This window comes from Bidens hawaiensis, unplaced genomic scaffold (genome assembly GCF_021521415.1).
Source record: "Bidens hawaiensis isolate Kalapana, Puna unplaced genomic scaffold, B.hawaiensis_p1.1 tig00067616_1, whole genome shotgun sequence".
In the NCBI taxonomy this organism is placed as follows: Eukaryota; Viridiplantae; Streptophyta; class Magnoliopsida; order Asterales; family Asteraceae; genus Bidens; species Bidens hawaiensis.
Window position 1 is genome coordinate 1 of NW_027501987.1, and position 22,707 is coordinate 22,707.

General features: G+C 36.8%; 2 protein-coding genes, 1 non-coding gene and 1 pseudogene across 3 annotated transcripts; 3 read left to right on the top strand and 1 right to left on the bottom strand.

The window, feature by feature from the left end:
• The first annotated feature begins 44 nt into the window (after positions 1-44).
• LOC143605004 (putative pectate lyase 8) lies at positions 45-2,367 on the top strand (annotated as a pseudogene).
• A 1,230-nt stretch (positions 2,368-3,597) lies between these two features.
• On the top strand, positions 3,598-3,762 carry LOC143605005 (U1 spliceosomal RNA). Its single transcript, XR_013148418.1, has one exon. It is a non-coding gene; the product is annotated as a U1 spliceosomal RNA (small nuclear RNA).
• Positions 3,763-12,153: 8,391 nt separating this feature from the next.
• Positions 12,154-16,262, top strand: LOC143605002 (uncharacterized). The gene is made up of 2 exons (XM_077081282.1): positions 12,154-15,074; positions 15,692-16,262. The coding sequence occupies exons 1-2, from the start codon at positions 12,206-12,208 to the stop codon at positions 16,168-16,170; spliced, it is 3,348 nt and encodes a 1,115-aa protein (XP_076937397.1). The 5' UTR covers positions 12,154-12,205; the 3' UTR covers positions 16,171-16,262.
• A 1,940-nt stretch (positions 16,263-18,202) lies between these two features.
• LOC143605001 (B3 domain-containing transcription factor ABI3-like) lies at positions 18,203-22,377 on the bottom strand. Its single transcript, XM_077081281.1, has 7 exons — positions 22,341-22,377; positions 20,108-21,669; positions 19,918-20,010; positions 19,726-19,826; positions 19,490-19,542; positions 18,824-18,900; positions 18,203-18,723 (listed from the first exon to the last, which is right to left on the bottom strand). The coding sequence occupies exons 2-7, from the start codon at positions 21,656-21,658 to the stop codon at positions 18,634-18,636; spliced, it is 1,965 nt and encodes a 654-aa protein (XP_076937396.1). The 5' UTR covers positions 21,659-21,669; positions 22,341-22,377; the 3' UTR covers positions 18,203-18,633.
• Between the last annotated feature and the right edge of the window lie 330 nt (positions 22,378-22,707).

The following is a 22,707-nucleotide window of genomic DNA, read 5'->3' on the forward strand; positions in this document are numbered from 1 at the left end:
GACTGCTGGCGCTGCGACAAAAACTGGGCAGCGCCACCGCGAAGCGTCTGGCCAATTGCGCCATCGGATTCGGGCGCAATGCCATCGGGGGGCCGCGACGGACGATACTACGTCGTCGACCGACCCAAACGACGACGACCCGGTCAACCCCCGACGCCAGGAACCCTACGACACGCGGTCATCCAAGACCGACCCCTATGGATCATCTTCAAACGCGACATGGTCATAACCTTAAAACAAGAACTTCTCATGAATAGTTTCAAAACAATCGACGCGCGTGGAGTCAATGTTCATTATCGCGAATGGCGGGTGCATTACAATCCAATACAATTACAAATGTTATTATTCATGGGTTGCATATTCATGATTGTAAACCGACTGGTAACGCAATGGTTCGAAGGCTCACCGTCTCATTACGGGTGGAGAACAATGGCTGATGGTGACGCGATTTCTATATTCGGGTCGAGTCATATTTGGGTTGACCATAACTCGCTTTCGAGTTGTGCTGATGGGCTTGTTGATGCTATTATGGGATCAACTGCAATTACTATTTCTAATAACTATTTTAACCCACCACAATGAGGTACTTCATAACTTCCAACGTGTTATAAAACTTCTAAGTACTTTAACTTTAACTTGTTAAAAATAATATATGCTGATTGTATATTATTATTATTATTATTATTATTATTATTATTATTATTATGGTGAGTTAACAGGTTATGTTATTGGGACATAGTGACACCTATGATAGAGACAAGAGTATGCAAGTGACCCATAGCATATAACCATTTTGGTGAAGGTCTAGTACAAAGAATGCCAAGGTGAGTATGCATATCATTTTTAAGAAACATAGGCCCGGTACCGGCCGGCCCATTTTACCACTTTAGCAAAAATGACCCATTTTGACACAAATGTGTTTCGGCCCATTACTTGCCCGACCCGCCTATTTTACCACTTTGGCAAATGTCAGAGTTAGTAATTTATGGCATGTTAACACTATATGACTCGTGAAGTAAACGGATGACCCTAGAGGTACACCAAAACCCGAACCTAAAACTGGACCTGAAAAAAAAAACCCGGAACAGGTTTTTTATACCCGGGTTTTTAATACCCGAACCCGTACCCGACCCTACCCGTAGGGTTACGGATATGTATGCATTTTTAGTACCAAAAACCGTACCCGAACCGGACCCGATTTGTACCCGGGTAATACCTGAAAAACCCAAACCGGGTTCCATACCCGGAACCGGGTTTTTCAAATACTCGATCTATACCCGAAAATTACCCGAAAAATAACTAGAAAATACCCGAAAAAATACCCGTAAAAAGTGCCAACCCCTAAAAAATTCCAATCTATACCCGAAAAATACCTGGAAAAAACCCCGAAAATATGGTTTTTTCAACACCCAGAAATAGAGTATTCAAATACCCGATTTTATACCCAGTTCTATACCCGACCCGAACCCGATACATAGGGTATGGTTTTTAGAGGCAATACCCGGACCCGACCCGGGTATTGCTAATACCCGATTTTCTAATACTCAATCATACCCGAACCCGAGTTTTTTTAATACCTAATTTGTGCACCTCTAGATGACACGATATAAAATGTGTCAAAACAGGTATAGTCATGGCGTCGATTTTCGGTTTTACATGTGGGTTTGAAATATTTGGGCCCAAAGTAATGAAATTTAACTAAAAAAAAATGAGCTAAACTTTTTTGTTAACCTATTAATGAATTCGGCCACGAAACTTTTTGGCCCAAAATAATGAACTTGGGTCGTATAGGCTAGACCTGATATATTGGAGTTTGTTGCGGTTCGGCTCAACTGATCAGTTTTTTGCTCACCCTATACTTTCAGGTGTAGGCACGGGTATTTCCACGTGGTAAACAATGACTACACACATTGGGAAATGTACGCTATCGGTGGCAGTGCGGACCCCACCATTAACAGCCAAGGAAACAGATTACCTTGCCCCTGTTAACCCCAATGCTAAAGAGGTAACATTTAAAACACTAGTTAATATTTTCACATTAATTATGAATATATAAATAATTAAATATTACTAACTATTGTTTAAATTTGTGTAACACTTAACAGGTGACTCATAGAGTAATAACCATCCGGACGATGGAGACACTGGAACTGGAGATCAGAAGGCGACTTAATGTTAAACGGTGCATTCTTTACGCCATCCGGTACCGGTACAGGGGCCAGTTACGCACGTGCTTCGAGTCTAAGTGCTAAACCGTCGTCGTTTGTGGGCACGCTTACTTCAGGGTCCGGTGCACTTGCGTGCCGAAGAGGCAGACAGTGTTAAATAAAAAAACAAATAAGAATAGTAATTTTATATCTCATCATTTTGAGAAATCCAGTTTTTTGAAATGATTCTCTTTGGTTTTATTCTGTCTTTGTACCAAAATACTTGAGAAGTGTATATTTTAATCTGTTTCGTTCGTGCCACATTGTTGCGAAAATTGAGTGTTCTTCGGGTGCTATGTAATTACTACTTGCTCAAGTTAAACCGATTAATACGACATCTAGTGTCCCATCTAAACATGTTTGTTAACTTTGTAACAAGGTGGATTATGTGGTTATAAGAACTGATGATCATTTTTATTGTACAAAAGTACTTGTCTATGTTCTTTTAAGTTTTAATAACCTTGAGAATCTTTTTCTGAAAACTCACGGGCCACCCACCAATACCCTGCTAATTAATGTGATCAGATAAAATGCAGTTTTCCAAGATAGATGGTCTTCGTTAGGATCTAGTTTTGGTTTAGTGCACCTGATTGACGCAAATATCAACTAATGATTCTATGTAGGCGGTGTTTTTATTAGTTTAGAAACCGATTAAACCGAAATCCAAACAAAATCGTAACCGAAAAACTAAAAAAGCCAAACCATATAACCAGTTCTGGAATTTGTAACTTGCTATCCTCTTATCTAACCGGCAAATATTTGCCTCCATGGAAAGGATGATTCGTTCGGATCGACATGAGAGTCCAACTACATTGCATTGCCAGATTCCATGTTGTAATTTCGGTTTCGGGTAGTATCCGAAACTGAATACCCAAAATTTTGCATCTACCCAAACGGGCATGATCTCGTGTCCTTAGGGTGCCACAAAACTCGACTCAAATTGAAAAAAAAAACGAATAACCGAACTAGGACCACATGATCCACACCAAATACTTTGTACCGACTATTTCTGATTCGATTCTTTCTTCGAGAACCATTTCCAAAAATCAGTTTTCGGTTAAGTCTAGTCATGGTTCAAAACCATAAGCGGACCAAAGCATCTTTGTATCATGTCAATATGCTATTTTTAGTCAAAAGATAAAAACACATACATTTATTCTCTTTGGAATCAAATCAATAACCATCTTGAATTAATTCGTTCACAATCCAAAATCAAACGTTTTTGAGTTTTTGAAAACCGTTTTCTAAACGAATAATTGAGACATATATGAAAAAAGAAGTGTGGGCATGAATGGGAATATATGCTTTTAATCCCACATCGATGGTGGGTTAGATATAAAGGGTGTGAAAGTGGAAGTATAAGGGATAAGGTGTGGGCTAGTGTTTAAACTTGCATACCTGGACGTGGTCAAATGGGCGACTCAGGTAGGCCCATGGCCTAGGCTTGTGACCTCCATTGCACTTTATTGGAAGGGTGCTAGTCTAAGGTCGGCCGTATGGCCGATCCTATGTCGTAATTTGTGATAGTGGGGGGTTTGCGTTCACACTACCCCTAACAATTCACTTTAGTACAACTTTTTTTTCTTTTTTTAGTTCTGTTTAGACTTTGGATCAAAAGACATTTAGCGGTCCATACATCTGAATTTTAAGTATTGCCATCAATGTTGCTCTCAATATTGCATCAAACAACTTTTGGATTATATTTTGATTACGAATTAAGTTATGTTACGTCTATTACAACCAGTAAAACCACTTGTACCATTTTGAAGTCCAGTCTGGTACGGTTGATGGATCAAACAACTTTTGGATTATATTTCGATTACGGATTAATTTATGTTACGTCTATTGCAACCTGTAAAACTAGTTGTATCATTTTTGAAGTCCAGTCTGGTACGGTTGATGGTTAAAGTAACGGTTTTTTAAAACATTGGTTAGCACTTAGCTGTAGTCATTTATCAAAACATGTGTCCCAGTTAAGCCAAAGGTTAGTTATATGTTAAGTTTTTCTAATAGTTAAATTATATATAGTTAGAACATTTGTAATAATTCTATTGATCTGCCTGTATAAATTTAATACAATCCAAAACATATGTTTTTAAAACATCTAAAATAATAATATAAAATTCAAATCTGTAAAATATAGAATTTTTTTTATCTTTCTTTATCTTACGATAATCCTATTTTGACCAAGTATTAGACGGTTACACTAACCAACCTAACACAAAAAAAATGATTTGAAGAAAAACAAGAAATTGATATTTCATTAAAATGATTATTAATATTTATTTTGAAGACGCAGTTAAACGCTCTATTAGTTATTATTACTAGAGGTGTAAACAAGCCATGGCGCTCATTAGCCTTCAAGATGGGCTTGTTAAAAGTTTGAATTGAACTAAGATTAAACGGATTTCAAGGTTAAAAAATAAGTTCATTCAAAAGTCTTTAGGTTCGTCTTACCTAGCTCGACTTGGTTCGAGGGCCGAAACAAGCCTTTATAAATGTTAGTATAAAGGTAGATAAAGGATAAAATACAATAATCTTTAACGTACAAAATACATATAGTTATGAAATTGATCCATGAAATCATATCCCAACATCTCGGAATCATTATACAAATAATACATACCCAATTAATCATCAATTCACCGAAAAAAACTTATTTTGATCGTGAATCTATCAATTTTTTACTTTTTTTTCACAAAACCCGTTTTGAGCGTATTATGATTTTCTTGAGCGTTTTTGTGTTTTGGCTTTTGAGCGTTTTGCTTTTGCCTTGAGCGTGATTCGCTTACGTTAAGGTACGATAAGAATTATTGTGCGTTAACCTGGCTCTATAAAGTAATACAAACAAACTAACAAAATAATCGATAAAATAATAATCAAGCCGGGTTCAAGCTTAATAAACTACCTGCGAGTTGAGTTCAAACTTGAAAAACTAACCGCTAGGCGGGTTCGAGCTTTAGATATATGAATAGGTTCATGGGCTTAAAAAGTTATATACAATTATCGATATATTAAAACACGCATGACTGTTTGACGCTACTGAACATCTATAATAGTTATTTGTACTTCTCCATAATTCTTCTAGCTTCTTCAAGGGTCTCTTCATCTGATGAGGTGGTGGTGCTAGCGCTGGTGCTGTTGCCGCCTCCCCTTTTAGGGCCTTCATCCTTATTTTAACGCGATAAATGCCGAGTATATTAATCCCAATGTTGCCTGTTTCATAAATATAAGAAATTAATTGCAATCTTGAAACCAGCAGCCAAAGAAGGTTGCATAATACGCTTTCATGTTTGCAGGAAGCGCGATATTATGAGAACAACTAGTAGAAGTACTAAAATTACTACCATGGGTTCGGCCATGTAACAGGTCCGAAACGGGATGTTGGGTTAAAGGTCAAAACAGGTCAATCTAACTAATGTGTTAAAACAGGCTGGTTATAAATTAACTAATCAAAACCGGTAAAGATTATGTTTTTCTAACAAAATAAGCTGGTAGAATTACAAGTCACAGCGCATAAGGATGTATAACCCTATCACAAACTGATGAAACTGAGTGAATCTGCAAGATTCTATATCCTGGAGAACAACGATAGAGATGGTAAAACAGGTTGGTCGGGGGTAATGAGTCAAAACAGTTGTTGGTCAAAAACGGGAAACTTTTGTAACGAGTTGTGTTGACCGGAACCATTTTTGTAAAAAGTAAAACAACTACTAATCTCTTCATTAATACGAGTTTTTCGAGTATCGAATACAAAAAAATATTTCGTTATTATGATTTTGTGATTAAAATAGTTTATGCATTTTGAATACACTTTGGACAACGTTCGACCCATTTTCTTTTGAGCTAACTTCTTTTTGCTCGTCTCCAATCAACCCATTCATAAGTGGTTGCCACATCTATCAAATAATTAAGAAAAATAAACTAATGGAATCTATGTGAGAAAACATACCAGAAAAAAGAAAGCTGTCGATAAGAACGACATAAGGAAAAAGAGTGCAACCGCCTCCGCCAACTACAGCCACAGATATTCCGAGCAATTGGTTTTGGAACAGACTCCTATAACATGCAACAAAAAAAAAACAATTAGGGTATAATTGTCAAAAGAAAAAGAAATTAAATAAGTAAATGTGTTTATTTAGATATTAAACACGTATTCACGAAGATGACTTACTGGCACTAAACTTGTTCCTGCTTCAATTCCTTCCTTCCCAACCTTATACGCTGTTTGAAGCACTTTAACAACACAATACATTCACATAAAAGTTACCATATATTTAATAGATCATAAGAAAAGAAAATATATATAATATTTTACATGACACATACAACATTTAAAACAGCATAATTTAATGCAAATTGGACAGTGTGATTAAACTTTCTAGTGCTATGAAAATAACCAGAATTTGTAGGTACATAGTTCATTAAATATCTTCACTATCATAAATTCATTCGGTTTATACTCACATAGTTGATGAAAATTGTTAGGCCAACACTCAAATGTTCAAATTTCTAGACTCTAGTGGCACGTGATTGATGGAACTGTTCATATCTCTCGTTCTGTTCGAAATTTTTTCCATGAAATACCGCCAATTGAAAGATTTCATAATTTGACGTATACAATCAGGATTAGGGATGAGATTTTTTCCCCAATACTGATACCATACCGATACCGTACCCGTAACAAACTGATACATACGGTACGGTATTCGGTACTCATTGTTCTCAAATTTAGTATTCAGTATTCACGATATGGTACCGAATCATAGGGCTGTAATCGAGCCAAGCCAGGGCGATCTTGGGCTCAAGCTCAACCTTGAACGAGCTGTCTCGAGCTCGGCCCGTTAACTTTATCGAGCTGAAAAATCAAGCTTGAGCTCGGCTCCCTCGTTAATTTTTTATAGTTTATTACAGATCTTGATATATAAAAGACAAAAATATAACTTTTGACATCAGTTTATAAAAATTTATAAACTAGAGAATTTATAACATTATATGTTTTATTTTTGTTCTTTTATAATGTTTTAAAGCTCGACTGGCATAATATATGTATAATCTTTATTTTTTCTTATTTTGGTATGCTATTATTATTATAAACTAAAATTTAAGGTTTAATATAAACGAGTTAATGAACCGAGCCAAGCCGAGCCGAGCCAACCGTGGCTCAAGCTCAGCTCGTTGAAAAATGGAGCCACTCTGAGCAGGCTCGTTTAGATTCAAGCTTTTTTCGAGCGAGCTGTGAGCCACAAACTTTGTGAACAGCCCTACCGAATCATTACATACAGTACCAGTTCTGTTCAAGATCGGTATCAGTATTTTCGGTATTGGTACCAATACCAAAACATTACATTTCGGTACCTAGTTTTGTTCAAACTCGGTATCGGTATTTCTTGTACCGCTATCGAATCGTAACATTCGGTGTACTTGACTCGATCGAGCTTTTTCACAAGCCGATCTCAAGTAGCTCGCGAGCAGCTCGGCTCGTTTGCATCCCTACCGATACTGTACCTGTACCAAACAGATACATTCTATACAGTATTCGGTACCCATTTTTCTCAAATTAAGTATTCAGTATTCTCGTTATGGTACCGTATCATTATATTTGGTACCAGTTTTGTTCAAAATCGGTATCAGTATTTTTGGTATTGGCAAAACATTACACACATACAATACCTTAGGAATTAAGAATACACGGGTACGAGCCTATAGAACATATCATGTTCAAGTAAGGTCTAATCCGGAACTTAGTTTGTTCAAATTCGGTATCGGTATTTTTGGTACCCGCACCCAATATTCGGTTCCCAGTTTTGTTCAAATTCAGTATACAGTAATTTCGGTATCCGTACCACATAATCATTACATTTCCTACAGTATTCCGTACCCAGTGTTTGTTCAAATTCGGTATAGGTATTTTCGGTACCGGTACAGCTCCAACTAACATAATTTAAAACTAAGTTAACAAAATTACCTCTAACAAAATTAGACTGAGCAGCGTAGACTTGAAACCTGCAGTTTCTAGTTTGAACAATTGGATTCACCGAACGATTCTTCAATTTCAGAATCGATTCGTGTGATAATGGTGACTTATAAGCTAGGGTTTGAGATTTGTAATTGTAACAGACTGGAGGGTTTAAAACTATAAAGATTAAACATTGAAGCCATGGATAATAATTAATAAGATATAGTGTGAAGTGATTATTTAATTTTGATTTTTTATTATAATTATATTCGTGTTTGTGAGTTTGGGAAGAAGATACTTGGAAGAGAGATGATGGCGTGCGTGGGCTTCTTTTATTCGGGCTTCATAAAATGGGCGAATTAGGCCCAAACTGTTTGGCGTTTTACTAATCAAAAGGGCTGAAACGAGTGAGCTAACAAGCCAATTAGACTACCCGTAGTGGGTGATGGATTTGGGCGAAATTGGGCGAATCGGGGCCAACAACACCATTACACCCCAAAAAAAATTCATATCATTTGTTGACTGGACCAACGTGTCGCAATTCGCCCAATTTGTAGCTCCTCCACTACACATAGCCTTAACGAGCGAGCTGACCTTAGCTTATGCTTTGCTCGTTTACAAACCGAGTCGTGCCATGTTTGCAAACTAACCCGAATCGACCTGGCTCTTTTTCTTTAATGAGCTGACAAGTTGAGCTTGAGTTGGCTCGTTTATGGACGAGAATGCATAAATCGAGTCCAAACGGCATAAACGAAAATAAATAGTGTGAAAAGACATAAACGGACGGCAAAAGGCATAAATCGAGCTCAAAGGGGCTCCCTTTGTGCCTTTTGGTTAGCGTTGGTGCCTTTTGGACATCCTTGGTGCATTTTGGGCAACATTTGTGCCTTTTGAGCTACCTATGTGCCTTTTGGGGAACATTTATGCCTTTTCGTTTATTTGTGAATTTGGGCTCAATTTTTGGCCCATTTTCTTTAACGAGCTGAAAAATTGAGCTTGAGTTGGTATGTTATTGGACGAGAATGCATAAATCGAGTCTAAATGGAATAAACGAATGTCAAAAGCCATACATGGTGACGAAAAGGCATAAATGGACGGCAAAAATGCACAAATGGACAAAAAATGCATAAATCGAGCTCAAAAGGGGCTCCCTTTGTGCCTTTTGGGCAGCGTTGATGCCTTTTGGGCTTCCTTGGTGCATTTTGGGCAACATTTATGCCTTTTTGTTTATTTGTGAATTTTGGGCTCAATTTTTGGCCCATTTCCTTTAACGAGCTGAAAAGTTAAGCTTGAGATGGCTCGTTAACTTTTTATTCAAATTTTATAATATTATATTTCTTTTACATAAATTTATTTATAAAAGAAAAAAAAAAGCTTTTTCTTAAAATGCACATAATGCAAATTTTATAAACCAGAGATGTTATAATCAAAATGTACTACTTTTTCCCTTACATAATATTTTTCTAACAATGTAAACGAGTTGTACTGAAAATTAGAGAGAACAAAAAATTACAAACACAATGGTTAAAACTAAGTTCCCATTTAATATATATTTAATAATTGTATAGTAGGGAATCAAATACACATGAATGATGGAACAAGGCAACACCCATGCACTTAATGAGTACCATTTTGCATGTTTTCAAGATATGATTCCATAACACATCACATGCTCCTTTAACCTTGATATATGTTATAGATCTATCTTATTTTAACACCAAAACATAACATGTTCAACCTCAATTTTGATGGAGTTGCTTCCTGTTACATAGGAGTTTATTTAAAACATGTCGTTAGTTTACTTGTGTGTTTAAAACATGTCGTTAGTTTACTTGTGTGTGTGCTTGGGGGGGGGGGGGTCTCACTTTATCCCGGTTCCACGACCCAATCTGTCAGCAAAATGATACAAAAAGTAACAAAATACTCGGGATAAACCGATGAAAATTCTCTAAATCCAGTGAAAAAATACCCAAGACAAACCGGAGGAACAATATTCCCGGTAGGCCCGTTTTTCCCCATCTTTTCCCTGGCTCCCCCTATCTTCATTCAGTCGTCTCTTATGAAAATACCATATTATTTGACAAATTTTCGTGTTATTGTTTTTATTACATTTTTTGTATTATTAAAATACAAGTTTTACATTACAAATACACAATAGTTTAATCCACAAATCACTTGGATCTCATTCCATTTTATTTCCCCAAAAATATATTTATTGTAAAAAGTAACACTAAATAAATAAAAATATATTTTTAGTTGAAAAAAGTATCACTATTGCAAAGAGACAATCCCTACAATGTGAGTAGGTTAACGCTACAGGTTTTTTTAAATACGAATAAGAACTTTATATTGGCTATAAGTCAATATGGACATTTTGATTATGCATTTGTCTTTTATTGTAAAAATTATACTCTCTAAATTAAATTACAATCTGAAAACAATACTTTGACTAGGAAAATACAAAAATCTGTAAACTTTTATAGAATAAGATGTTTAAGCAAAATATACATTTCAAATATTTAAAAGTTATAAATACGACTAGATCACGAGCACGGTATATGCACACCACTGATACGTATCCACGTATCACTATAGCTTGTTCGATATAACTGTACCTTATATGGCCCGTGTAACTTATATGACCTTATATGGTCCGTGTAACTTATATGACCCATATAATATGTAAAAAGGCTAATACGTCCCTCTCTAAAAGTAAAATAAGGCATTATATTAGCTAGTATTGTATCTGGAACATATTATAATAGACAATTTTAAAATGTATGAGAAAGTTATACGGCTTTTATAACCTTATATACGATCTATATTTGTGTGTTGAAGTCAGATGATGCAAAAGTGACGTGTTCTTCATAAGTCATACGCAGGTTCATTGATTTTTCATGGAATAGACGATGATGGGTTTCGATTACCTGACGTTATATGTGATTGTGGGTTTATGGGCTTGCCTTTTGTCATTGTGTTACTCTGAATTACAGATGAGATCGGTAGTGTACCCGTATCTGTATCGAAAATCTGTAAATCTGGATACTCGTACCGAATTTTATGGTATGGGTACAGTACTCGCTTTGGTACCACTTTGTTCTTTTTTTAAATCTCCATTAAACTTGGTATTGATACTGGTACGGTACCAATAATCAATTATCTGTAATACCAAAACCAAAACATAATATCAAAATTAAAAATGAAACAAGTCGACCATAATATAAAATCTATTAATGGTGACTATTACGAGTTATTGATGAAAGAAGATAAAGTTAATAAGAACCAAAGTTTGATTGGTTTGATTAGAGCTGTTAGTAATTAATAGTATTTTGATTATCAATGGTTTTAAAAAGTCCGTTTAAAGCCTTGAAGATATCCTAAATAAAAACAAGGTTAGAGTTATGAGTTTTAAAAATTCCAATAAAAACCTCAAAATATTCCAAACAATAACTGAGTACCCGTAATACCCGTATATATACTCGAAACCAATCATACATAAAATCAGTAAATCTGAGTACTCGTACACATATCGAATAAACTGGTATAAGTCCAAGTATTCAGAAAAAAAAATCTCATCAATGCAATGCAATGAATAGCTGGAATTTATTTGCTGGTTGTTAAAATATAAAAGTTACATTTAATGACACAAAATACAAAATAAAAAAAGATTAATAATAGCCCTAGAATTCAAATTTGGCGCGACTATCAACATATACTAAAACATAAAACTTTTGAAGCCAAATTACACCATTGAAGAAAACCAAGCGAACACCCACATGCTCTCATCTTCCTCATAGTCAATCTCTTGTACATCACGCTTTAATCACTTGTACTCTCTTCACACCCATACCAAAAAGAAGCACACACAGTTTCACAATTACAAGAAAACTGCAGAACCCCGAGGCAATGGACCTTCATAATAATAATATTATTAATAAGAATATTATTATTAATAACAATTACTGTTCCCAGTTCCTATCTCTTCATACCCTTGAAACCAATCTCCACATTAATCCGCAATTCGAGCTTTAATTTCCAGATGCCGATGTTAACGCACACTTTCTTGTTCTTGCTGTTTTCGATTATTATTTCCATCGTTAATGGTTCAAACGATGAAACCCGTGTCTTGTATTCATGGGTTTACTCAAATACCCCAAATCAACCACACCCATCTTTCTCAAATTGGAATTTGTCCGATCAAAACCCCTGTAATTGGTCATACATTACTTGCTCTTTAAACAACTTTGTCACCAAAATTGACATTCAATCGGTGGAATTGGCGTTACCCTTTCCGTCGAATCTTTCGGAGTTGAGGTTCCTTGATACTGTCATCATTTCATGTGCGAATTTGACCGGAACGATACCGGATGAGATTGGAAACTGTGGTGCACTCCAGGTGTTCGACGTAAGTTCCAACAGTCTTGTTGGGGGTATTCCGGGGTCTATCGGTCGGCTTTCGAAGCTGGAAGAGTTGGTGTTGAGTTCAAATCAGTTAACTGGAGTTATCCCGCCAGAAATTGGTAATTGTTCGAGTTTGAAAAATCTTGTTTTGTTTGATAATTATTTAACCGGGAAGTTACCGGTTGAGCTTGCGAATCTGCGAATGTTGGAGGTGATTCGGGTGGGTGGGAATAAAGATTTGTCTGGTGTGATACCTTATGAGTTGGGTGAGTGTAAAAATTTACTAGTTTTGGGTCTTGCTGTTACTAAAATATCTGGATCAATACCTGCGTCTTTAGGTAGATTAACAAAGCTTCAAACTTTATCGGTTTATTCGACTCGGGTTACTGGAGAAATCCCGAAAGAACTTGGTAACTGTTCTGAGCTTATCGAGTTGTATTTATACGATAATGATCTTTCTGGTTCGATCCCGGCTGAGTTGGGAAATCTTGAAAAGTTAGAAAAGATGTTATTATGGCAAAACAATCTCGTCGGTTCAATCCCGAAAGAGCTCGGTAGCTCTAAAAGTTTGAAAGTTATTGATCTTTCTTTAAATTTGATCTCGGGTGAAATCCCTAGCTCGTTCAGAAACCTGATTAATCTCGAAGAGTTAATGTTAAGTAACAATAATCTCTCGGGCTCAATCCCGTTAACTCTTTCGAACTGTACTCGTTTAAACCAGCTGCAGCTCGATCAAAACGGGTTAACGGGTTCAATCCCGAGTGAGCTCGGGATGTTACAGGAGTTATCTGTGTTCTTCGCGTGGCAGAACCGACTTGTAGGAAACATACCTTCAACTATAGCGGGGTTGAAGAGTTTACAGTCTATTGATTTGTCTCATAATTATCTCACCGGTAGCTTACCTTCGGGCTTGTTTGAGTTAAAGAATATAACAAAGATTTTATTGATTTCAAATTCCATATCGGGTTCAATCCCGTCTTCTATCGGAAATTGTAGTTCACTCATTAGATTAAGGTTAGTAGATAATAATATTAGTGGGCAAATCCCTAAAGAAATCGGTTTTCTTGAAAATCTCGATTTTCTTGATATTTCGGAAAACAATCTTACCGGTGTAATCCCGGATGAAATCGGGAATTGCACATATCTTCAAATGCTGAATCTTAGCAATAACAGTCTTTCTGGTACATTACCGAATTCGTTAGCTTCTTTAACCAACCTTCAAGCTTTAGATGTGTCAAACAATCGGTTTTCGGGTCAAATTCCCGACACTTTTGGTCGACTTTCTTTCATTAACTGGCTTTCGATCAGTGGCAACTCTTTTTCTGGATCTATTCCATCATCCATTGGCCGTTGTTCAAATCTACAGTTTCTTGATATTAGTAGCAACAACCTTTCGGGTAACATCCCGGTTGAGCTTTTCAATTTAGTTTCATTAGATATCGCTTTGAATTTGAGTTGGAACTCGTTAAACGGTACAATCCCGCCCGAGATTTCTTCATTAAACAAGCTTTCATCTCTCGATCTTTCGCATAACATGCTCACGGGTGAGCTAATCGTGCTTTCGAGCCTCGTGAATCTCGTTTCTTTAAACGTGTCGTATAATAATTTCACCGGGTTTCTTCCTGACAACAAGCTTTTCCGACAGTTATCTGTTCAAGAATTTGCGGGAAACGACGGGTTATGCCCGTTGGGTCATAAGTCGTGTTTCCTCGGTCAAATGGGAAAGTCAGACGTAACGGGTAAAAAACAGTCAAAGAAACTCGAAGTAGTTATCGGGTTATTATCTGTAACAACCGTGGTGTTGGTGATTCTTGGTTTAATAGCTGTTTACCGTGTCCTGAAAGCTAAAACGCAAGATAGCGATTCTGAAACGGGTAATTGGAGCTACTCGTCAAACTGGGAATTCACACCGTTTCAAAAGGTTAACTTCACGGTCGATCAAATATTAAGAAGTCTAACCGAACCCAATGTGATCGGGAAAGGGTGTTCGGGTGTCGTTTACCGAGCAACTCTCGATCACGGTGAAGTAATCGCGGTCAAGAAACTATGGCCCGCAACAATGACATCGGCATACCATGAAAAAGACCATGGACCCTCGAGTACCGCTCGTGATTCTTTTTCAGCCGAGGTTAAAACGTTGGGTTTAATTCGACACAAAAACATAGTTCGGTTTCTGGGTTGTTGTTGGAACGGACACACGAGGCTGTTAATGTATGATTACATGGCTAATGGAAGTTTAGGCAGCGTGCTTCATGAAAACAATGGGTGTTGTTTGGAATGGGATTTAAGGTACCGGATATTATTGGGCTCGGCCCAAGGGTTGGCGTATTTGCATCATGATTGTGTACCGCCGATTGTTCATAGGGATATCAAGGCTAATAATATTCTTATTGGGCTCGATTTTGAACCGTATATTGCGGATTTTGGGCTTGCAAAGCTTGTTGATGATAGAGATTTTGCTCGGTCTTCAAGCACTGTTGCAGGCTCGTTTGGTTACATCGCACCGGGTTAGTTAATTTGTATTTAAGCTTGTCTTTGCAGGCCGAACGGGTCAAAATAATATTATTTTTGTACGGGTTGGGTTGGATTGTTAACAGTTGTAATATGATTTCTGAAGTAAAAATGTTAGGAGGCTCTATGCATTAACAATACGCTTTCGGGCTAGGGGCGTAAACGTGCCAAGCTGGTTATTAGCTACTCGAGATCGGCTCACAAAAAGCTCGAAGCGAGCCGAGCTTAAATGAGTTCGAGCTTGAGCCTAAATTTAAGATTGTTTAATAAAGGAGCCCGGGCCTGAGCTTCACTTACCGAGCTTGAGCTGGCTCACAAGTCGAGCTGGAGCTTTAGAAATAGAGCTCGAAATGAACCGAGCTCGAGCTTGGGCTCGACTCAGCTCGCTTACACCCTTAAAATTGGGCTACGCTCGACCCGTTGGGCCAGGGCCATGTTAAGCTATTCAATTTGATTTTGCCCATTTAACCCTTCTAAGGTTAAATCTTAAAACATAATAAAATCCAGCCATTCATAAATTAATGGGCCAAAATCGACACCACTAGTCACTTTTGGTGGTGTTTTCATCTTTAACGGGTCAAATGTAACAAATATAAATATATATTTCATGCAGAAATCGGGTACATGATGAAAGTAACAGAGAAGAGTGACGTATACAGCTTCGGTGTGGTTATGCTAGAAATATTAACCGGTAAGCAGCCAATCGACCCCACCATACAAAACGGGCTGCACATCGTGGACTGGGTCAGACAGAAACGAGGCGCAGTTGAGGTGCTGGACACTAGCTTACGGGCCCGGCCCGAACCTGAGCTTGAGGAGATGATGCAAACATTAGGCGTGGCTTTACTTTGTGTGGCAGCAGGCCCAGATGATCGGCCCTCCATGAAAGACGTTGAAGCAATGTTGAAGGAAATACGGCTCGATAGAGAAGAGGGTTCAAAACCCGAGCCCAAAATGACCCGAACAGAGAGTGTAGGCCCGTCAACTGATGCAATGAAGTGCTTGTACATTGAAAGTAATAGCTCGAGTTTTGTTGCTTCGTCGATGTTGTACTCGTCGTCGTCGAATGTTGGTATAGATGGAGTTTGGTAGATAGTGTGAGATGTTTAATTTAGGTATTTAAATGTAGAGTTTTTGAATTTTAGATGTTTTAATTTTCATGTTTTTGTAGAGACAAAGCAAGAAATAAATGGATTAATCATGAACAATTTTTCAGATTGGTTTATATAATTTATTTAATAGTATATTTTGGCAATTATATTTGTATTAATTATTTATTATAAAGCTGTGACAAATTTTGGTGTATATTTTAAACCAAATTTATTGTTTTATTGAAATTCATTTTGAATGATTGAATCATAAAATAATAAAAATAAAATCACAGCTAAGAAACTTTAAAAACAGGAAAAAACACATCACCAAATGTAGACAATAATTTAATATAAAGTTAACAAACTGAACGAATACGGACAGAGTATTCGTTCAGAGCATGTTTGTGTATGTTCATATGACTTTAACTAAAGAAAATATTAAACACGAACAAGGTTTTCTTGTCCATGTCCATTCGCTAAGAAAATAAGTGTGTTGATGTTTCGTTTATATTCGTTTGTTAATGGTATACATAAACGGTTAACTAATGTAAACAAATGAATGTAGCTGATTATAGATGAAAAAAACTAATTGTGTGAACAATTAAAAGTATCACATGTACATAAATAAGTTGGGCCTAAAAATGTATAAACTAGACAAAGTTGTAATAGACGATTATAAAACTAGACTAAAGTTTGTTCGACCTAAAATTTTAACTTAAAAAGACATAAACTGACAAGTAAATGAACGTAATCAAACGAACGTAAGTGAATGAACGAGACATGTTTTCATGGTCGTTCATTTAACTAAATGAATATAATATTTTCTTCATTTACGTTCGTCAATTAAAGAAACGAATATAAACGAACTTCCTGCTGAATAGTTAATTAATAGTTCACTGAACGTTCAATTAGTTTACAGACATATGAATCTATGAGTATCACTTAATTCCAAACCCGTCCTATAGTTTTGAAAATTTTAGTTATAATCATACTTTGAACCAAAAGTTGTCCCAAATGTTTCGGGTTAACGCATCGGTCCGTGTTTAATTGTCATTCCTTACTTGTTATTCATGGAAATCGTTTTCCCCTTGATAAGGGATTGAGTGACGTTTTGTGTCCACCATTTCCTTTCTATATTTAGAAAACATCACACCAATTTGCTATATTTGGCTTTTCCAATGTGAACAAGACTTTGTGAACGGCTTATGTTTATATTAGTACTTTCTTATTTTTGAATATAAATTATTGAAATATAAAGCTGAAAAGTACTGATTACATCGAAACAGAAGACAAACGAGTCGTAGGCTGCGCCGCTACCCCTTTTTCAATTGCAAAACCCGTTATTTTAAAAATTATATTGTCTGGTCTTTGAGTCGTAACACTACTATGCTCAATTCATAAGAAATGCCGAGTCTATGATAACACCAATGTGTTTTAGTTAACCTTAATGTGCATAAAAAGGATGAATCAGCCAATAAAGTGTGTGTGGATAATGGATAAGAGTAATTACAAAATGTGTGACATCTTTAAAAGTTTCCACCAAAACAAATCCGTGAGCTCTTTAAGGCTAAAACAAACGACTGTGATTAGTGTCAAGGGCCTATAATATAGTTATTATCGTAGTAAGTTACAATATTGAAAATCCTTTTACAAGACTAATACGAGTGTCAAATCCTTCACGATAAGGAGTGACCGACTTCAAAGGCTTCAAATTCAAAGGTTTCTAAGATAGAAGTCATTTAGGAGTACTGCCTCCGTAAGAGAAGAGGAGAGAGAGGTAGGTCGAACCATTGGGGTTTTAAGTTTCTTCAGTATTCTTCTAGGAAAGAAAATGAGGTTAGTGACAAACTATCAAGGTTTTATAGTTGAAAAGTCCATGTAAGAACCGTCTGTAGTAAAATGTTTTAAGTGAATGAATTTAGTGAAATGCGTTCCAATTATAATTTCAATTTGTTTACCAACCAAACACATTATAGACATTGCGGATGGAATCAAAGTTCTATTTCTAAAAAATTATGCAAACCAAAGACATTAACCAAAGTACAAACTTACATAAGGTGCAAATGAACCTAGTTGTTCCACCCATGCTCTAGGGGAACATGGTTAACTTTTGACACCACATATCACATCCAATGTGATAAAACTATACAAACTGATCATCCACATACATCTAGATGAAGTCATTATATTGTGAAATTACACATAATTAAGTCATTAACTAGAGACCGCGAATGCGATCTCCAGCAAAACAACACAACCTAAATCATCACATTAAGGTTGAAAACCTACAATCTATTACCCTGAAACAACATCAATCATCAGCTTAATACAGGAGTCGCTCGATCTCTTGAATTAGCAAAGTCATATTCAACGGAAAATGGAAAAAGCTTTACGGTCCATTTCTCATGATAACAATGTTGTTGATGGTACTTATAGCACGAGATGTAGGGGAGCTTTTAGCAGACTAAGAGGTGCTTTGATAGCTTCTCTTAATGGGTTTTTTGCCCTCGGATTTCCCACTCGCTGGTTGTCGTACCTTCACTCCCCTAATTAACTGCCCAAAAAATCATATGCACTAAACATAAGGATCACACACATATATACATTTACATATGCATGTCTATTAGCTATGTAGTGTGCAATGAGGTACTCACGTATTTGCCACACTTGACGTTGGAGTATAGAACGATGAAATCCCCCTCTTGGAGCCCATTAGCTTTAACAAAATCTCCTGAAACACGAACACGTTTCACAAGAAAGATTAAACCAAGATATAAAAAAAAATCTTCAACTGGTTTTCTTCCCAACAATACAATTTTAAATGTTTCAATAAATTAGCTTTTACGCATTATGAAGTACAACTACTTCTCATTTTGCAAACAAGTGTCAGAAACGAACTGCTTATAATATTTTTTCACTTTTTAAGTGTCAATAAATTTACTAAACCGTATTTCATATTTTTTTTAAATGTTACGCTTATAACTGACTGAAAACTTCCATGTCATTTTGTTTATAATATGAAAAAACGGTGAGTTTCTGACTTTTCACAAAATTCGTTTTCTTTATAATATTATGATCATCGTTAAATATGTCACACCCTAGTTATATTCACTTAAGTAAACGTTAATTCTTTTTCTTCATATTATTATGATAATTGTTAGATATGTCACGCCCTTCATAGTTTCATGCCAATCTATTAATAAAAGATGACACATTGGAACCTAAGGTTTGTTTCAACCGCACACTATTTTTGGTGTCACGGAAATAGATACATAAAATAGCAATATATTCCGATATTAACGGAAAGAAAAGTCACTAACCGGTGTTCTCGAGGAGGTACATCCTGCTTTTGTTGTTAGGCCAAAACCTGCGACTCCACAATTGAAAAAGAAACACAGAATAACAATAAAATTTAATTAGTTTACTGCCCAACAATAAAAATTAATTAGTATGATGACAATAAATTTAATGTGTTGATCATATATAATTTATGTTATTACTGATTGTACCAATTAAATAAAAGTGAATAGACGTTTTATGTAACAACGGTATATACCTATATCGCATGTTCCACACTTGCGAAGTTCCGATGTCCTCCATAGGAAGAGTGATTCCATCCCTCGAGTCGAGGTCGGGGAGGTGAGTCTCGGCTTCTTTCTGATAAATCGAATACGATTTCCATATAATTAGGCTAATTTTAATAAAATTCATCAAATAAAATTAAATAAACATATATAAAAATTTATACCTTAGGCATCACAATCCTCCCAAGACTTCCAACATCACTTTGCTTCAATACTTTTTGGAGTAGAAACTTCAAGTTCTTTTCGGTCTTTAATCCCTAATTGTCGAAATAAAACGAAATAAAACAAATTAAGAATCAATTACTTGATTTAACTACATATTAAAAATAAAAAATGTAATCAAATTTTGCCAACCTGAAGTTTGTCCGAGGAAGTTTGTTTCGACTGGCGGTCTCCGGACTGTTGAGGTACGGAGGATGATTGGGGAGGAACTTCCATAGGCGGTGGTGGCTGAAAGGTGGCTGTGGACGGCGGTTGTGGCCAATACATCCAGTTTCCTACTTGAGATTGTCCGGAGCAGTTATCCGCAACGACCAGTGCTTGTGGCTGGTGATCCGAGCTCGCCACATGATTCGGTTGATTATTTTTATTGTTTCTGGAGTGGTGGTGGTGATGGAAGTATGTACGGCGCTGTCTCGCCATTCTTTTCTTCCGAGCTTCTTTAGTCGCTGAAGAAGCCACCGTCAACCGCTGATCATCACCGCCACCATAATTAGCCGCCAAATTATACGAAAACTGCTCGGGGTAACCAGGAGCTAGAGGCATAATTTGTGGAGCATAACTATTACCCACGTCCGGAAATTGATTGGTGTATGGAGACTGAGGCACCGCCATGGTAATCTGTGACGGATTCCAAGACGGTGCAGATTCCAGACCTCCATAGTCACCCGAACCCGTATTATTAAACGGGTTCGAGTGACAATTTAGTCCAAAATCATAACCACCACCCATGTAAGAAAACGTAGGTGGTGGCTGCACCTGTGGAGCCACCATCCCCACCGCATTACCTGCCTGATCCGCCATGTAAGGCGGATAAGGCGAGATCCACTGCGATGGGGTCCAAGTATTGCAATTAAAAGGTGGTGGTGGAGGTGGTGGTGGCTGGAAAGGGTATGGGGTAGCGGCTGCATTCGCAGCCGCTTCCCCGCGGCCAGTATTCTTTCTTTGGAGTTGGTGGTGTTGCACCCACTCGAGTATCAACTTAAGGAGTTGTTTTTTGCCTTCAGTTGAAGACCCTAATCTTTTCGAAGCACATTCGACCGTCGATTTCTTGATCTTAATGTTCCTCATATCTTCCGCCGATATGAACTCTTTGTTCGATTTCAACCACTCGAAGAACATCGTACCGAGTTCATCCAACCGTCCTTCGCCAGCGCCACCACCACCGTCTTTCATCTCACCATCTTGCACCACCTCGCTTTCCGGTTGCATATCGGGCGGATTTTGCTCGAAAATTGAAGATGGATCCCACATCTCATTACTATCAATCAGATCCATATATCCATAATTCTCCATAACATCCATGGAATCAACCCTTTCACTTCTATTATCATTATTAACATTAACATTAATATTATTATTATTATTACTATTATTATTAATATTAATATTATTATTCCTACTAACTCTAATACCCTCAAAAGGTTTAACATCTCTTTGACCACCATCACCATACTCCGAGTGCAACTCGGCCCAAGACGCCGCGGACGACGACATCGATATCGTTGTCGCGGTCGATATCGTTGTCGCGGACGAAATTGGCTTCGCGGGAGCCGGATTCGACGAGGAAGAGGACGAAGACGACATGCATGGAAAATCAGGGATTTGGTGAAACTGGTCGTTGTAAAACATGGATGGATCATTCATTTGTTGAAGCAGATTCTGGTCACTGGCGGTGGTCATCATAGTTGTAGTACCTAATGCATCAAAACAAGTACCCAAAGATGTTAACATCAACTTGTACTTGATCATCATACGGATAACAACATAAAACATCTGGGGTTTTAAGATTATTATTAACCTTAACCTAAAGTACCATCAGTTCCAACTTGCTTCCATGAGAGATAAAATAATAATAATAATATTATTATCTATTATATTTATTATATAATTTACACAACCAAATTTTTCCTGTTTTACATCTAATCTCACACGGTTTAAACAGCGTTCTGGATAAAAGTAAAGTAAGACGGCTGTTTAAACAAAAAGTTGTTTATGGCCGTCATTTATGGTCATGACGGCCATCCAGATACTGGCCGGACAACCGTACTGGCCGGACAACCGTTTTGACCAATAGTTTTCAAAGTTTAACTTCTTTTTGTTTAAAACAGCTGTCTGTATGTTTTGTGGACGTTGTTAACCAAAAATTTCACGTTGTTTATGGCCGTCATTTATGGTCATGACGGCCATCCATATGCTGGCCAGACAGCCGTTTTAACCAACAGTTTTCAAAGTTTTTTTTGGTTAAAACGACTGTCTAAATGTTTTGTGGATGGCCGTTTGATGGTGTGGAATCAGATGGGGTGGATTTAAATCCCACCTTCTATATATATATATATATATATATATAAATTAAATCAAAACACACCTGAAAAGATTGATGATTAGAAGAAGAAGATCAAGAATCAACTAACTTGATATTATTCAATATGCAATATTAACAAAACAAGTTGTTGTTGAAGATAAGTTGAAGTTTCTGAATACTTTGCATCTTTGTTTGGTTATTCTAAGAGAGAAGAGAGAGAAGAGAAAGATGAAAACCAAAACCATGGGCTGGTTGTAGGTTATGGTATTGTGATCCAGTATATGTGCACTCCGGATTATAGGATAGAAGACATGCGGCAGGTCATGAATGGTGGTTGGGAAGCGGTGGATCAGTCTTTTTTCAATTGTTGACGGTAAGCACCTCAATTCTCTTTCTGCAACATATAACATATATAACATATATATAATAC

Bases quoted from the DNA above. Each gene is read 5' to 3' on its own strand.
- LOC143605002 (XM_077081282.1), top strand. From the start codon at position 12,206: ATGCCGATGTTAACGCACACTTTCTTGTTCTTGCTGTTTTCGATTATT. The intron at 15,075-15,691 runs GTTAGTTAATTT...TATTTCATGCAG, and splicing joins GTTTGGTTACATCGCACCGG to AAATCGGGTACATGATGAAA.
- LOC143605001 (XM_077081281.1), bottom strand. From the start codon at position 21,658: ATGATGACCACCGCCAGTGACCAGAATCTGCTTCAACAAATGAATGAT. The intron at 19,543-19,725 runs GTATATACCGTT...TCAATTGTGGAG, and splicing joins GTGTGGAACATGCGATATAG to TCGCAGGTTTTGGCCTAACA. The intron at 18,901-19,489 runs GTTAGTGACTTT...TTCGTGTTTCAG, and splicing joins GTACCTCCTCGAGAACACCG to GAGATTTTGTTAAAGCTAAT.